Source organism: Pimephales promelas, chromosome 6, assembly GCF_988280905.1.
Source record: "Pimephales promelas chromosome 6, fPimPro1.hap1.1, whole genome shotgun sequence".
Lineage (NCBI taxonomy): Eukaryota > Metazoa > Chordata > Actinopteri > Cypriniformes > Leuciscidae > Pimephales > Pimephales promelas.
This window is the reverse complement of record NC_142774.1, coordinates 4,062,501-4,079,289: the sequence shown is the minus strand read 5'-3', so window position 1 is coordinate 4,079,289 and position 16,789 is coordinate 4,062,501. Positions and strand designations below refer to the sequence as shown.

The 16,789-nt window shown below is 38.5% G+C and overlaps 1 protein-coding gene across 2 annotated transcripts in view; it reads right to left on the bottom strand.

The window, feature by feature from the left end:
* Positions 1-16,789, bottom strand: part of usp34 (ubiquitin specific peptidase 34) — a 61,993-nt gene that overhangs the window by 14,986 nt on the left and 30,218 nt on the right. The window contains exons 27-57 of one of the 2 annotated variants that reach the window (XM_039685422.2): positions 16,554-16,654; positions 16,261-16,470; positions 15,564-15,689; positions 15,016-15,138; positions 14,839-14,922; positions 14,523-14,609; positions 13,563-13,763; positions 13,386-13,468; positions 12,765-12,805; positions 12,553-12,677; positions 11,224-11,376; positions 10,863-11,023; positions 9,089-9,393; positions 7,856-8,019; positions 7,559-7,624; positions 7,326-7,472; positions 6,961-7,017; positions 6,778-6,855; positions 5,266-5,360; positions 4,931-5,103; positions 4,698-4,848; positions 4,407-4,485; positions 4,246-4,299; positions 3,770-3,865; positions 3,525-3,589; positions 1,847-1,922; positions 1,634-1,681; positions 1,428-1,493; positions 978-1,058; positions 670-755; positions 383-551 (exon numbers count right to left, since the gene is read on the bottom strand). In XM_039685422.2, the coding sequence (XP_039541356.2) occupies positions 383-551; positions 670-755; positions 978-1,058; positions 1,428-1,493; positions 1,634-1,681; positions 1,847-1,922; positions 3,525-3,589; positions 3,770-3,865; positions 4,246-4,299; positions 4,407-4,485; positions 4,698-4,848; positions 4,931-5,103; positions 5,266-5,360; positions 6,778-6,855; positions 6,961-7,017; positions 7,326-7,472; positions 7,559-7,624; positions 7,856-8,019; positions 9,089-9,393; positions 10,863-11,023; positions 11,224-11,376; positions 12,553-12,677; positions 12,765-12,805; positions 13,386-13,468; positions 13,563-13,763; positions 14,523-14,609; positions 14,839-14,922; positions 15,016-15,138; positions 15,564-15,689; positions 16,261-16,470; positions 16,554-16,654 (3,551 nt within the window). The remainder of the gene's footprint in view (positions 1-382; positions 552-669; positions 756-977; positions 1,059-1,427; positions 1,494-1,633; positions 1,682-1,846; positions 1,923-3,524; positions 3,590-3,769; positions 3,866-4,245; positions 4,300-4,406; positions 4,486-4,697; positions 4,849-4,930; positions 5,104-5,265; positions 5,361-6,777; positions 6,856-6,960; positions 7,018-7,325; positions 7,473-7,558; positions 7,625-7,855; positions 8,020-9,088; positions 9,394-10,862; positions 11,024-11,223; positions 11,377-12,552; positions 12,678-12,764; positions 12,806-13,385; positions 13,469-13,562; positions 13,764-14,522; positions 14,610-14,838; positions 14,923-15,015; positions 15,139-15,563; positions 15,690-16,260; positions 16,471-16,553; positions 16,655-16,789) is intronic. The other variant, XM_089131957.1, reaches the window with a different exon arrangement.

The window sequence follows — 16,789 nt, the reverse complement described above, 5'->3', positions numbered from 1 at the left end:
AGCAAAATAAATACTAATAAAATGAAATAAGTGAAATAAAATAAATTAATAATAAAATAAAATACATTAAAATAAAATGAAATAATACAAATAAATAAATACATAAAAGTAATTAAGTAAATAAGAAATTAAATAACTAAATATGAATAAAAAAAACATTAATTCAAATAAATAAAATATAAGTAAAAAAAAATTCAAATAAATTATTTAATTCAATAAGTAAAATAAGGATTTACATAAAAATAAAATAATTAAAATAAATAAATAAAAGCAAAATATACAAATAACTAATTAAAAAATAAAATTAAGCAAGTAAAATAAAAACATTTATAAGTAAAGATTTATAATAAATAAATAAATAAATAAATACAGGGATGGCTACCTCCTCTTCTCCCATTTTGGCAAACTCGTACAGGAAGGCGAAGTATTCGGTCAGGTGTTTGCTGTGTGGCTTCACTCCGTGCTCCATGATTGACAGCAGTGTTTTGACGAAGCGCGTCACACAGGAGCGGCTGCCGATGTCCTCCACCGGCCCGTCCATGTCATCAGAGCTGTAGACAGACCAAAACACACACAATATAACGGCACATATGGGTTTGGAAACACGAGGGCAGGAGGGTTAGTCAGCAGGGTTCAGAGGAACAGTGAATTAAAGAGAAAGAGACACACCCGTCCTCCATGCCCGGCTGCAGGTACAGGTGAGCGTGAGCCGGTCTGAGGCGCTGGATCACGTGGATACACAACCTCTGGAACATCTGAAACGTCACAGAAACGTCAACAAAACAATCGAAATAAAGTTTGTTTTAGGGGTAGGGTGTGGGGTTATCCGTTCATATTATTAATAATAATAAATAATAATTACATTTAAATAGCCAGGTAAGCGTGTTATGCCAAAGACTTTAGATATACCAAGATGGTGCACTCAAATTATAATGAAATTTTCGACTTTCCTTGAGAGGGACTTTGGTAACACTCACCTGTCGTACGATCTGATTGGGGCACTTGATGAGAATCTGCATGGGCCACCAGTTATCATCTGCCATCTGATCCAAAAACCACTGCACACACACAAACAGATAAGACACATTTATTACCCACAAAAAATAACAGTGTGTTGATTCAACAGTGCTGATTTCACCAACCCCCTCCATTCATTTGGCTTAAAAGTGATTTTCCAGAGCAGAAGACGCTGGGAAACAAGATGTGTAGATGTGTTCTGTGTGTACAGGTTTGGCTTTTCTTGTGAGGTCTCATTACATATCACTGGTTCTCACAAGTTAAAAAGGCTTATAAAATGGCTAAAACTTCAAATGTAGAGTTTCTGTGATGGGTAGGTTTAGGTTTAAAAAAAATATCATTAATCGGATATAGAATCAGTGGAAGTCTATGCAATAGACTCAAACTGTGTGTGTGTGTGTGTGTGTTACCTCGCAGGCAGCTTGGTTGTTGTTAAACTGTTTGGTCAAGAGCTCGATCCACTGCAGCATTGTGGGCTGAGAGAAATAAGCACAAGGTGAACTTACAACAAAAAGCAGCTTTCAAACACAGAAACCAGCATCCGGTCTGTCCTGTGAGCTACAACAGACGTAAATTACACTACAGATGAGGGGAAAACAGAACAACGCCATCTCACCTTTTCTTTGGAGTGGATGAACGTCTCCAGAACAAACGAAGTGCTGAGCTGTGAGAAGAGGAGAGGAAAATTACTTATTTTTAATTCATATCCAAAACTATGAACCTCGATATTATATATATATATATATATATATATATATATAACTCAAGAGTATAGATGATCAAGTTTCATCATCTGCTCTGATGAAGATGTTCATGTGGACAGACTAACCTTAGCCGTCATGAGCAACACGGATTTAGGATCTGGTAAAGTGCTGGGAATACTGCTGCACAGCTGCCACATGAAGCTACAGAGAAATGGCAAAAGAAAAGAATTAAACAAGAAAAGGAATTTTAAAAACAATAACAACATATTTTAAACATTAAATGTATAGTAAATTAAATATGTATTAAAATGATTTTTAATATAAATAAATAAAATAAGAAAATGAAAGAAATTGAACAAAAATGTAGATGGATAAAATAAAATATAAAAGAACATAAAAGGAGAGACAAAAAATACAAATTATAGATCATAATACAGTAGGAAGAGGATGAGAGGATGAGAAAGGGAAGAGGAAGAGAAGGGGAAGAGGATGAGGAAGGGAAGAGGAAGGGGAAGATGATGAGGAAGGGATGAAGAAGGGAAAAAGGAAGAGGAAGGGGTAGAGGAAGGGAAGAGGAAGGGGAAGAGAAGGGGAAGAGGATGAGGAAGGGAGGAAAAAGGGAAAAAGAAGAGGAAGGGAAGAGAAGGGGAAGAGGATGAGGAAGGGAAGAGGAAGGGGAAGAGAAGGGGAAGATGATGAGGAAGGGAAGAGGAAGGGGAAGATGATGAGGAAGGGATGAAGAAGGGAAAAAGGAAGAGGAAGGGATAGAGGAAGGGAAGAACATGAGGAAGGGAAGAGGAAGGGGAAGAGAAGGGGAAGAGGATGAGGAAGGGAGGAAAAAGGGAAAAGGAAGAGGAAGGGAAGAGAAGGGGAAGAGGATGAGGAAGGGAAGAGGAAGGGGAAGAGAAGGGGAAGATGATGAGGAAGGGATGAAGAAGGGAAAAAGGAAGAGGAAGGGGTAGAGGAAGGGGAAGAGCATGAGGAAGGGAAGAGGAGGGGAAAGAGAAGGGGAAGAGGATGAGGAAGGGAGGAAAAGGGGAAAAGGAAGAGGAAGGGGAAGAGGAAGGGGAAGATGATGAGGAAGGGATGAAGAAGGGAAAAAGGAAGAGGAAGGGGTAGAGGAAGGGGAAGAGCATGAGGAAGGGAAGAGGAAGGGGAAGAGAAGGGGAAGAGGATGAGGAAGGGAGGAAAAAGGGAAAAGGAAGAGGAAGGGAAGAGAAGGGGAAGAGGATGAGGAAGGGAAGAGGAAGGGGAAGAGAAGGGGAAGATGATGAGGAAGGGATGAAGAAGGGAAAAAGGAAGAGGAAGGGGTAGAGGAAGGGAAGAACATGAGGAAGGGAAGAGGAAGGGGAAGAGAAGGGGAAGAGGATGAGGAAGGGAGGAAAAAGGGAAAAGGAAGAGGAAGGGAAGAGAAGGGGAAGAGGATGAGGAAGGGAAGAGGAAGGGGAAGAGAAGGGGAAGATGATGAGGAAGGGATGAAGAAGGGAAAAAGGAAGAGGAAGGGGTAGAGGAAGGGGAAGAGCACGAGGAAGGGAAGAGGAAGGGAAAGAGAAGGGGAAGAGGATGAGGAAGGGAGGAAAAAGGGAAAAGGAAGAGGAAGAGGAAGGGGAAGATGATGAGGAAGGGATGAAGAAGGGAAAAAGGAAGAGGAAGGGGTAGAGGAAGGGGAAGAGCATGAGGAAGGGAAGAGGAAGGGGAAGAGAAGGGGAAGAGGATGAGGAAGGGAGGAAAAAGGGAAAAGGAAGAGGAAGGGAAGAGGAAGGAAAGTAAGAGTTTTGTGAAACTGCTCTATTGTTCTCTTACCCAAAGTATGTGTGTTCAAAGATGTTCTTGTCCTGGAGAAACTGCATGTTGTCGTGCCAGATCCACTGTGTGACAGAGAGAGAGAGAGAGAGAGAGAGAGAGAGAGAGAGAGAGAGAGAGAGAGAGAGAGAGAGAGAGAGAGAGAGAGAGAGAGAGAGAGAGAGAGAGAGAGAGAGACAGATTAATGCTCAACCTGACTGGTGTGTGCAGTGAAGACTGAGGCTGATATACAGGGATGTCTGTACCTCCAGAAGATCCGGAGAAATGTCGAAGTTAAAGTCCTTCCCATTCTCCTCCTCCACCTCCACTCTCTTATAGAACAGCATGTAGGCACTGTGGGTCTGACACACACACACACACACACCTTACTCAGGGTCCAAAGCATTTTACAAGAAAACATCTTGAGGGAGACTTATTTACATAGATAAACAAAAACTTATAATTATATAAAATAATATATAAACAGTGTATTTTTAATTATGCTAATAGCTACAATTAATATAGAAAATAATAAAATAAAATAATAAAAAACAATACTTGACTTAATAGTTAAAATTAATATATAAAAACAATTTGTAAATATAGTATGTATTACTTTATTATAATTACAGTAATATATATATATATATATATATATATATAGAATATATAGCATTTATTACTTTAATAACTAGAATTAATATATACAATTATTGCTGTTGTTTTTATTTAAAAAACCAACCTTCTCAAAGGAGAAATCCATGAACTTGTCTGTGACAGAGTCGTATGTTTTTGTCTGAAATGAGACGAGCATTTCTGAATTACAACCACATATATTATCATTTAAATTACTTTATCCCAAAAGCACAAATAAAAAAAATATAAAAATATAAAAACACATACGGTCATCTCTCCACCGAAACACTCTGAGGCCAGCTGGGCCGAATCAAACGGCTTCACCTCCGCGTCATTAAACAGGTACCTGAAACAGGAAATGACATCATCACTCCACAATACATGACATCCAACACACACAAAACGAGTCACATGGGTCAAATTGAAATTTGTACATCATCCATCTGAAAGCTGAATAAATAAGCTTTCCATTGATGTGTGGTCAACTATTCAATAGCTCTAAATGCTTAATATTTGAACTCATTGATGCGTTTTAAACTGAATAATGTGATAAATCACCATTTGTTATTGCGGTAAGCGTGTGGGTTGACGATGTCCCTGATGAAGCTGTAGTAATGGCCGCCGTCTGCCGTGCCCGTGTGCACCGTCACGCCAATGAGGTCGTACTCGTAACTCTCCGCCACTTTCGCATCGCCTTCGTCACGGAAACCTGCAAACGAGATCACCATCAGTCGACGGAGAAGACCAGCCGAACTTAAAATCGGTGTATTTCAGCAAAACGACCGTACAACCTTCCTTCCGGTCTCCCTTGGCCATGAGGAAGTCCTCGGTGTACGGCGTCATGTCGAGCCGCAGCGGGAAAGAAAAGTGCGTGTTTACTTTTTCCTTCATCATGGTCACCATGTTGAACGTGTAGCGCATGGTGTTGAAGCTCAAGATCCGCGGGAGCTTCTTAAAACACGCGCTGTGGGACAGAAAGAGACAGTCGTGAGATTCAGGGGGCGTAACAGAAAGATTTCGGCTCTCAGAACCTTTTCCACCAAAGCACCAGCTCCGAACCAGTAAAAGTGGTTCTTAAAGGGTTAGTTCACCCAAAAATGAAAATTAAGTCATTAAGGAACTGTACCGTTTCTCAGCGCGCACTTTCTTCCCGCACTGAGAGCAGGTGTACATGTTATCCCCCTCCAGAGTGTCCTTAATGGTCACCTCATCCAGAGACTCCTGAAACACAGAGACAGAGACACAGATCAGAGGATTACAGGCTGATATCGTTTCACAGTGGCGCTGATTTTCTTTATATACATACATATTTATATATACAGGTGAAACTCAAAAAATTGTATATTCGATAAATACTCGATACTGTATAAATACTGTATACTCGATACATTGAATTATTATATATATATATATATAAAAAACACACACATGCATGTATATTTAAGAATTTTTTTTTATTTATATATAAAATGTTTATATTTATATATAATATAAATTACATATAAATCTATATACAGTATTTACATGAAAATATTTCTTAAATATATACAAGCATGTATGTATATATATATAAATATATATAATTATTATTTATATAATTAATAAATATATATATATATATATATATATATATATATATTATTTATATAATTAAATTATAATATAATTAAAAAATAATTATTAATATATAATTATTATTATTTTTGGATGTGATTAATCGTTTGACAGCCCTAGAAACTATTATATTATATAGACTCATAACATGCAGAGTGAGATATTTCAAGCCTTTAATTGTTATAATTTTGATGATTATGGCGTACAGCTTATTAAAACCCCAAAATCTAAATTAGAATATTGTGAAAAGGTTTCCATAAGCTGTAAGCCATAATCATCAAAATTAACAATTAAAGGCTTGAAATATCTCACTCTGCATATAATGAGTCTATATAATATATTAGTTTCACCTTTTAAGTTGAATTTCAGAAATAAAAGAACTTTTGCACTTTTACACATATACAAATATACATACATATATACACTGTATATAAAGTGACATTATTTTCTTGTTGACAACAAGGTTCAAATAGAAATAAGTTTCTTTTATGGTCTTTTATTATGTTTTACACGTATTTTGACCTCATCAAGCTAAATGGTTCAACTCCGTTGTGCCGGACAAGATCACAGGAATTCATTTTTATGCATAAAATATTTTTCTTGGCACAAAGTACAAGAACAATGAGTGTAAATAATGTAGTGTGGTTCGACAACTTTAGCTAGTTTAGGTTATTATTAGATATTAGTCTTTTTTCCACTGGCCTTCAACCCCGTAACAACCAACACAGGAACATGTTGAATAAAAGAGTGTTTCTGAAAACGCAAAATCCAATTACAATGTGCAATTTACTATAAGACACACCACTAGAGTCTCAGTAATCAAATATTAAGTATTTAAACACCAAACTTGCTGTGGTGAGCTTGAAATTATGTAGCGCTTTAAGGTTAGTAACTCATTTTGCAAAGCAACCATGGCATATTGATCACCCAATATATAAAAATCACCCATCTCTTGAAAGCTTTTCTTTTAATGACCTGTACAGAGAGAGAGTGTGTGTGTGTGTGTATATAAGTAAACACTCACATAGATGTTCTTCATATCAGCCACCTGACATCTCACTGTGTAAAACTCCTCAGCCGTCTGACTCACATGATCACAGTCCTACACAGAACGAGAGATTAATTCAAATGTTCATATGCAAACTCAGACATACAAATACAAACGACATGGATATAAGAGTTGCAGGTTCAAAGGGCTCAATCTTACCAGTGAAACCACATTGTTGGTGATGACGCCTCCAAACAGTGTTTTTACTGTATTTTTCTGAAACCACAAACACACAACTATTAGATCTCGGAGTAATTCATTAAACATACTCAAAACGGTTCTTAAAGTCACCGTGGAGTCAAAACGGACAATTTTATTATTATAAATAAATGGATACATGCGAGGGCGGGGCAACCTGTCACTCAAATGAAATCGGCCAATAGCAAACCACAACCATTTAATCAATTCCCCATGGACAAAATCAAGCCCCGCCCTCGAGAAGCCGTTTCACAATAGTGAACTAAAGTTTATCTCTCTTTCTACTTCCGCTTCATGCCGACTTTAATCACACACACACGTCGTACCAGGTCCTGTGACATCTCCTCGATCTTGGTGATGAGGTCGGTGAAGAACTCGGTCATGTCTTTCTGCTCTCCTGTGTTCAGAGGCTGTTTGTCCATGGTGTAGGTCTTACAGAACGGACGAGGGTTGTACGCTTTCCTCTCGCTCTCCTGCACAAGCCGAAACAGTGAAATGACATCACATCTACAGGTCACGAGCTCAGATTACTGGCGCATGTTATAAGACGGTCACGTACCATGAGATAAGTGAACATCTTCTGCAGCTCCAGCAATGTGGTCTTATGCTTAATGTCCTCTGAATACTGTGAATAAACACACACACACGCATCACAAACATCTCAAACCATTTTAAATCAAATATGTGTTAATCAAGCAGAGAATGTACATTTAAACCATTTTAATGGTGGTCGAACCATGACCTCATGTATTACTGCTTTTATATCATGATGTGACACCCATTTTCATTAATCAATGCTAATTATGGGCATTTTCAAGGTCACAGGTGTGCACACATTTCACAATTTTAAACTCACTTTAGCAGTGAAGACGGCCTGCCTGGCCTCTGGGATCATGTAGAGCTGTTGGATGGTGGAGGCCAGGTAACACGTGGCGCCCAGGTTAGTCAAGCCCACGAAACGACACTCGGCTCTGACATCATCGTGGGGCCAGTAATCCCACTTATAAGGAGCGTGAGACGCTAAAACAGCAAAGCAACATGTTCGTTCATTTTCAATCTGTTCATAAATGAGCTTTAGGGATGGGCATCCAAAATAAAAGTTTGTGTTTACATGATGTATGTGTGTGTGGTGTGTAGAATTATTTTGGATATATAAATACTAACACATGCATGTATATATTTAACCCTTAATCACTGTTTGGGGTAAATATGACCCCACTGGATTTTTCCTTGATTTTTGAAAAATGTTCCCTTCATCTCAGGGCCATGAAACTTTTTTCTCCCTGCATTATGTTGAGATTAGGGACAAGAAAATGTACTATTTGTCAAATTCGAATGACGTTTCAGTAATTTATGACAGTATGAGTGAGTTTAATTTGTTGACTGATCAATCGTTAAATTATTTAATCCACTGTTGTAAAAAAAAAAACTCCCAACAGCATACTGTTTCTTTTGAGCCTAATTCCTAGTCGAATTAAAATGATATAGTTGTAGTTTATATATCACTATTTTGTACAGACCTATAGCATGGATATGAATGGTCCAAAATACATGTGCACAGTTCAATTGAATGAAGTTTACTTTAACTGTATGCTTTGCACAGAATTAAACTGTGCACACTGACATAACCAGAACATTAACAACAACACGGATATAAGAGTGAGTGGTTTATCTGTCAATCAGATGCATGTGGAAGTTGCATTTTTTCTTTAAGACATGTTTCCTTTAAGAATTATAATTGGCTAATAGAAAGAAAGGATAAAAAAAAACTAGCATTTTATATCAAGATTTATTAACCCCGTTACAAGTCCGTGCAGCGCTCAAAATCGTGGCCAGTTTCAGCATAGAATCACTGCGAAACGATCTAGCCGAAAGAACCTTTTCGTGGAAATGAATTTTAAATGAGGAGTCGATTCGTAGTTTAAAGCAAAATGGAGTAAACTCTGTGTCTTTTAACTGTCGCTTATGAGTGCAAAACCAAATTATGACGACATCCTTGCTAATAAAAAAGCTTTATTAGTCGTCTCTAAATGTTATCTTTCTCTAAATGAAGAAATACTTCATTTCAAACAACACAAGTCCTGCTCACCCTGCATGTGCTGCGACATGACCCAGTTGTGCAGGAGTCTGTAGTTCTCCACCGAACCCTTCACCACCTCCACCAGCAGGTCGTATGCGGCGGCGCGGGCCGCGGGACTCTTGCATTTGGGCTGCTGACGGTCCTTCAGGCTGGGCAGCAGGAACAGCAGGTCGTACGTGTCCCTGAGGAACTCCTGACCCTCCCGCGAGAACTTAAACGGGGGCTTGTGCTTCAGGACGCTGGTGGCCAGACGCAGGAGACCTGTCAGACCGTCGTCCTCGATCGCCCCGTCCTGCTGGTCCAAAATCTCACGACTGCCAGTGGAAAAACAAAGTTTTTGGAGTCATAAAAGATCGTTTTTTGCTTAAAGGGGTGGTATAATGACCCTTTTTACAAGATGTAAAAAATGTCCCCGGAGTGCATTTGTGAAGTTTTAGCTCAAAATACCCCCCAGGTTAAAATTGTCCCTTTTTGAGGGTGAGCAAAAACAGTTAGTTTTGTGTGTGTCCCTTTAAATGCAAATGAGCTGCTGCTCTGGGCACAGGGGGCGGAGCCTCCACAGCTTGTGTCCTTTTACCTCACACAGACATGCACTGAAATGTTAGAAACTGTTCTGCCTTTTGTGTTTAAACCGGAGTCGGGGTATGTCAATTTTAGGGTTTGTGATGTCACTAACCCGGGAAGCTTGTGTAGTCCCTATCAGTCATTTGTTGGTAAACTTTGAGCGTTGTAACTTTGCAGATGTTGTTTATACACAAACAGCAACACTAACTAAAGTTAGAAAAGTGAAATCATAATCAACCACCCCTTTAATAACTATTATTTCAGTTTGTTTTTAAAGGAGTAGTTCACTTTTGAAAAACCTTTTGCTGATAATTTACTCACCCCCATGACATCCAAGACGTCCATGTCTTTCTTTCTTCAGTCGAAAAGAAATGAAGGTTTTTGATGAAAACATTACAAAACTTTTTTTCTCCATATGGACTTCAGTGGGAACCAAACGGTTCAAGGTCCAAAATAAATTTTAAGTACAAACTGCAAACTGTTCAAAGGGCTTTAAACGATTCCAGACGATGAATAAGGGTGTTATCAAGCGAAACGATCGCTCATTTAATAAATAAATAACAAAGTTTAAGTTTTATAAGATCAAACGCTCGCCTTGCTCTGTTCTGTAACGCACTCCTGTTCGAACTCGTTCATCAAAATGAACAAATCTTTTTCCGAGTCATTTGGTTCATTTGGCGAAAGAAACGTACGAATTGATTCAGAAAAAAGATTTGTTCATTTTGTTGAACGGTTCGAACAGGAGAGTCACGAAAGTGCGTCACAGAACAGAGCAAGGCGAGCGTTTGATCTTATAAAACTTAAACTTTGTTATTTTAAAAAAAAATGAGCGATCGTTTCGCTTGATAAGACCCTTATTATCGTCTGGAATCGTTTAAAGCCCTTTGAACAGTTTGCACTGAAACCGTCTTTTGGACCATGAACCGTTTGGTTCCCATTGAAGTCCATTATATGGAGAAAAATCCTGGAATGTTTTCATCAAAAACCTTAATTTCTTTTCAACTGAAGAAAGAAAGACATGGACATCTCGGATGACATGGGGGTGAGTAAATTATCAGCAAAAGTTTTTTGAAAAGTGAACTAATCCTTTAAGGTGTCCTGTCCAAGCACTATGCTAACAGTAAAGTATCACTCTAGTCTAACTAATGACATGTGTTAGCTTGAGGGGTAAATTATGCGTTTAGACTGAAACTCAGTGAGGAGAAGGAGCGTGTGTGACCTGCGGATGCAGTCGGCGAGGTGTCGGGCCAGGGCGTCCAGGTCCAGCAGGGTGGTCTGACTGGCGTCCTTCACGTGGATGTTGTCGATGAGTTTACAGAGCAGCCAGAAGTATTCCTTACAGCCAGTGCGAAACATGCCCTCCTCCTCAAAATCCTCCACCTGCACCAAAACACACACATATACACTCTATTAAAGGAATAAAACACCCAAAAATGCAACAACACTGCGTAAGCACCTGTGTTGCTATCATTAACTAAAGCCTAGGGTACGTTCACATTTTTCCCTTTTTCTTTTGCGTTTTTGAAACAACAACGGGTAAAGAAAATGCACATAAAGAGTCTGTCAGTGTGTGTACTGACTCTGAGGGGTTTTAGGGCCTGTGCGTCGGGCAGGAACTTGAGCAGCGTGGACGCGGCGAGCAGCAGGAAGGATCTGTTGATGGATTCTCCTCCCTCCAGACCCGACAGAGAGAGCTTGTACAGGCCACTGCACGCCTCCTGACGCACCGCCGTCTGCACACACACACACAGACACAGATCTGTTAGCACAGGAGCATTACTCCAGCTCAAGCCGTTCAATTCATTCATATGCATATTCAGTAGAGCATGGCCATAGAAACACCAAGGTCATGGGTTCGATTCACTGGGAATGCATGACCTCAAAATACATGTTTACATTGAATGCATTGGAAATGCTATTGATTTTTTTTATGCATTTGATAGATAAACACTTTAGCCTATCAAATGCATAAAAAAATAAAAATGAATATCAATGGCATTTACAATGTATATTTAACTGTCTGAATATGATGCATCATAAATTATTTTGAAGGATTTAGGCTGGAACTTGCTTTCAAAAGCTGTGATCTGATTGGTTAACCCTCAGGTGGTTAACCCGTTTCAGAGTCACACTTGTTATCCTCCCGGTCAAAAGTGACCGGACACCTAAAAATTTAATTTCCTCCATCCCAGTAAAACCAATGCAATTTATTTTTTTTTCTATAATATTTATTCTTTGTAATTTAGTATTTTGAGATAATATGATTGAATTTATTAATATTTATGCAATTTTTATGGTCTATTTTGCCATGGAAATATATATATATTTTTCTATATATATTTTATTTTTTTCAAAAAATGATTAATGCAGTATTTTAGTTTAATATAGAGTCTAGTCCTTTCAGAAAAAAATTTTTTTTGAAAAGAAAATTGGCACCATCTGGTTACAGTATAGAGAAAAAGCGTAGAATCATGGTGTAACCACTAGGTGGCATGTACAGCTCTCTATTGAGAGGCATGTGAATTCCCCAGATGTTTATGAACACTTTTTTTTTGTTTTTGGTGGATTTGAATATATAGTTGAAACAATCTGAAAAATAATTTTTATTAAAATTATATAATTTTTTTTAATTTTTGTCAATTTCCCATTCATTTCCTATGGGGGTCATTTTTGACCAAAGACCACAAGTGTGACTATTTTTTTTTAAGACCACTTAGCATAATCAGATCATGACCTCAATTTTTTTGTGTGTTCACATACATAATGCCATAAAAGTCACCAAGTTTCATAACATTCCGATGAAGCTGTGATTTTTAGAAATTCAAAACAGAAAATGTTTCGGTCAGAAATGACCGAAGAGCACCTGAGGGTTAAATGTAACTGTTCCCCACCCAGATTGGCTGGTTTACCTCAGGTATGAGCAGCGTGAGCTTCTTCAGCCAGTCGTGGAGATGTTCGCTGTCGGCCAGACTGGACTTGACCAGAGAACAGCAGTGAGCCCAGCTCACCAGCAGCCACATGGAGTAATGAGTCACTGCACACACACACACATCACCAGCAATGAGTAATGAGCAGAGAATATTCAAAACCATCCAACATATACAACCAATCATGTGCTTACCCTCGTGCCTGGATCTGTGATCTGATTGGGCCTTCAGAACCCTGCAGGACATTCAAAGACAGAGGGTAAAAAAAAAAAAAAAACTGGAAAAACTCAAAAGGTATATAAAATACTATTTTAGTTTTATAAAATAACTTTTTTTTAAATAATAAGTATCTCTAAAAAGAGTTTAGTGAAGTTACAGATATAATATTTTACACAACTTATAACTTTTGTTGTAATTATTCATAAATGTCATTTTTATTATACTATTCTTTAAATAATAGATTTATTTATTTTTTATTAATTACATACATAATATTGTTCAATATATTGATAATATGATATAATATTTTTTTATACTGATCAAGTATATTTATATGGCGCATCAAAGCAGCTTCACAGTATCAATCAAAACATAAAAACAATCTTCGTTTCTTAGTGGAAAAAGATTAATGTTTTGTGGAGCTGATCAAGTGTATTACTGATTTGTTAATTAATTTCAATATCCCCATACGTATTATTACTATAAGATAAATATTACTAAAAAAGAGTTCAGTGAAATTATAAAATAAGATATTTTACACAGTTTGTGTAGACTGTATTTGTGTAGATTGTAGTTTGTGTGTGTGTGCTGTTCACCTGTGCGCCAGATTGTCGTATGTGTAGGCCACGTTGATGAGCCGCTGGATGAGGTTGGTGCCTTGAACAAGACTTAGAAAAACCTGAGAGAGTAGAACAATATCTCAAAATGAGTGACAGCAGACACACACACACACACACACCGAGAGAAAAGAGAATTTAGAAGCAGGTTCACACCTCCGTAAGACGAGGTATATGCAGGCCCTTCCCATGATCCCCGGTGGATTTGCGGGACTTCCCTGGCCAAGCCCTCTTTCTCTGAGTGTCCGTGAGACCGGACCAGGCAAAAACGTCATGATAAGCCAGGTCCAGATCGGCCGGATCCACCGCAAACTGGCAAATGAGTTTCAGCAGACACGCCAGACAGTCCAACAACCACTACAGAGAGACAAACAGAAGATGATATTGGTATCATCATGGGTATATCTCACTCAGAAATTATCCAGGCCTTGATTCACATCAGCGATGAACAAATAAGCCTTTTTGATATGAGCAAATGTTATATAAACAATGACACTTTATACTGATTATCTTTGAGAAAATAATGCACATTACCTCAAAAAACTCTTATTTTTTTCATTCAAAAATTATATAAAAAAAATTATTAAAAAATTATATATATATATATATATATATATTCATATATATTTACGTGTATTTGTATATATATATATATATATATATATATATATATGGCCAGTGACATTTTATAAATGATCTTTAAGACAATTATGCACATTTCCTCAAACTCTTTTGGGATGCAAAAATAAACACATTTAAATATGATTTCTCATTTTTATTAGAGAAAAAAAGTATTTTTTTTAAATATTTGTGATATGAGCAATTTATTTTATAACAATTATGCACTTCTCCACAAAGAACTCTTTTGAAATGTAAGCATAAATAAAATAAATTATTATAATTTATTCAGAACTATCCTGAATATAATTTGATTTATTTAAATCAAAATAAGCAGACGTACAACACAACTATTTCAAGCATTATTTATATTTATTAAATCATATCACAAAATAACATTTTTCATATTGTAGTAAAAAATCATATCATAATGCCAAAAATCTCAATCAAATTCAATAAAATCAGGCTTAATTTTTTTAATTGCTTCTTGACACTCACCACTGTCCACGATTCTTGTTCTTTCGGCTCTAAAATCGCAGAGTTGAAAATGTCCAGCAGAAGCTGAAGGCCTCCAGACGACACAAACTACAAGAGACACAAGTGTGTGAATGTGTAATACAGAGACGTCCACACACACACACAAACACACACCAACACAGTCAATTCACAGCTGGAACATAGACCAAATGGCATAATCATTTGACTAAAACCCTCTACATTTGAAGTTCCAACTTAGTACAATAATCTAGTTGACAAGTCAAGGTACAATAACAACAGATGCTTCTCCGTGGAAGTGTGGGAAGAGGTTTTGTACCTTGCAGCTCCAGGTGTTCTTGCTGTTCTCAATCTGTTCCTCACTGGAGTCGTCAGAGTCTGGATACAGATCACTGTAACTGCCCTGAAATGCATACAAACACACACACGTCTCATGAGAGAGTGCATGAGAAGACCCGCAGGGCTCATGTGTGGAGGAGAGGGTCTGCGTGTGTACCGTAGACTCGCGGTGAATCCTGCGGTTGGGTTTGCCGAGGGCTTCTATGATTTCTAAAGCGTAAAGCAGCTTATGGGGGCTCTTGATCCTCAGCAGATCCTTCCAGCACAAACCGTCAGATCCCTAAAGTCACAATCAACACAGACCGGACTTTCATTCGGCGTTTCACGAGTTCAAATGTTGCTTTTTATGCACAGGTCAATACAGTTTTATTCCTATTAATATTCTAAAACTTCATTTGCCTGATTTTATAAAAAAGTATTTAATAAAATACATGGTGATAATGGTTTTTTTTTCTTTCTGGTAATAGATCGTATTTTATTATTTATGTGATAAAAACTTCAAACTTTACTGTCAATAAAATGGAAAAAAAAAATGTTGAACCTGACTTTATTCATAGGTGACATTGCTCTTCTGAAAACATGCAAATTAGAGCATATTTAAACATAACATTTCTGGAAACTAATACAATAATTTTTATTATTCAACTCTAATTACCTGGGGTGTCTGGCCTTAAATCAATGGTAAACGTGGATCATGTGACTGACCGTGTCATCGGAGATGTTCTGGAAGGCCTGGAGCATGCTGGGACACGTGGGCAGCAGCATGAGCAGCTCCCACACTCGGCGGGAGAGATTCTCCGCGTGGAGGTGCAGCTCCTCGCAGCGAACACTCTGCAGGAAGAAACCATAGATTGTCAAAAAAAATCTGGACGTTGTGTCTGTGACGTCACCCGTAGGTTTCTGAAGAGATTTTTTTAAGCTCAAAGTGGGCGGAGCTGACTGTCGCCATCTTGACAGCGCGTCACTCCGGGATAACCGAAAATGGGCAAAGATGCGGCAGAAAAACGGCTAGTAGTGACGGCAGCGGCAATCCACCTGTCAATCAAGTGGCCACACCCTTAATTATGCAGAACTTTAAGGCTTAATATAATTTAAACGGATGAGTTGTAAAAAAATTCACCCCCCTCACAGTCGTCATGAAGGACAACATTAGCGATATAGACCAAAACCACTTTTTATACCAAGCTGTAAACATATTTTTTCCTGCTGTAAAGTTGGGCATTTTAACATGGGGGTCTATGGGATTGACTCTCTTTTGGAGCCGGTCTCTAGTGGCCAGTCGATGAATTGCAGTTTAAGTCACTTCCGTGTTGGATTCAAGGGAGAGACAGAAAGGAGGAAACACACTGGATTGGATGCTGGTGTAACTCGGTTCCCCCAGAGGTGTGGAGCGGGACGTTACCTCAGTGCTGTGCTGGGGTCTGTCGGGGCCGGGCGGTTTGAAGCAGGCCAGCATCTCCAGCAGGTCGAAGAGGGTGGTGAGGTGGGGCTCCTGAAGCAGCAGAAGCATGGGAATGTGCTCCTTCTGAGGGGGCGGCAGACACGACGCCGGCAGCTGGACGCCCTCGCCCTTCCTCTCTCTCCGCGGAGCGCCCAGAGACACAAACACCATCTGACACACACAGGAGAGTCTCTCAGTGTCTCAGGTTCTAGGGTTGTGTGTGTGCGGCCGTATGTGGGTTTGTTCTTTGTTACCTGCATGTCCTTGAAGCCGAGCTCATGAAGAGTCTTCTCATCGTAGTCAGTGGTCAGCTCGTGTCCTGATGAGATCATGCGCACCGGACCCATCAGACCACCTGCACAGAAACACACACACATCAATCTGACTGCAGCATGGTGCCATATAAACAATCATTTGTACTTGTAAATTTACTGATTAAAGTTTTAACTTCTATCTATAGTAATCAATCATATATAATGTTATTTTTTGT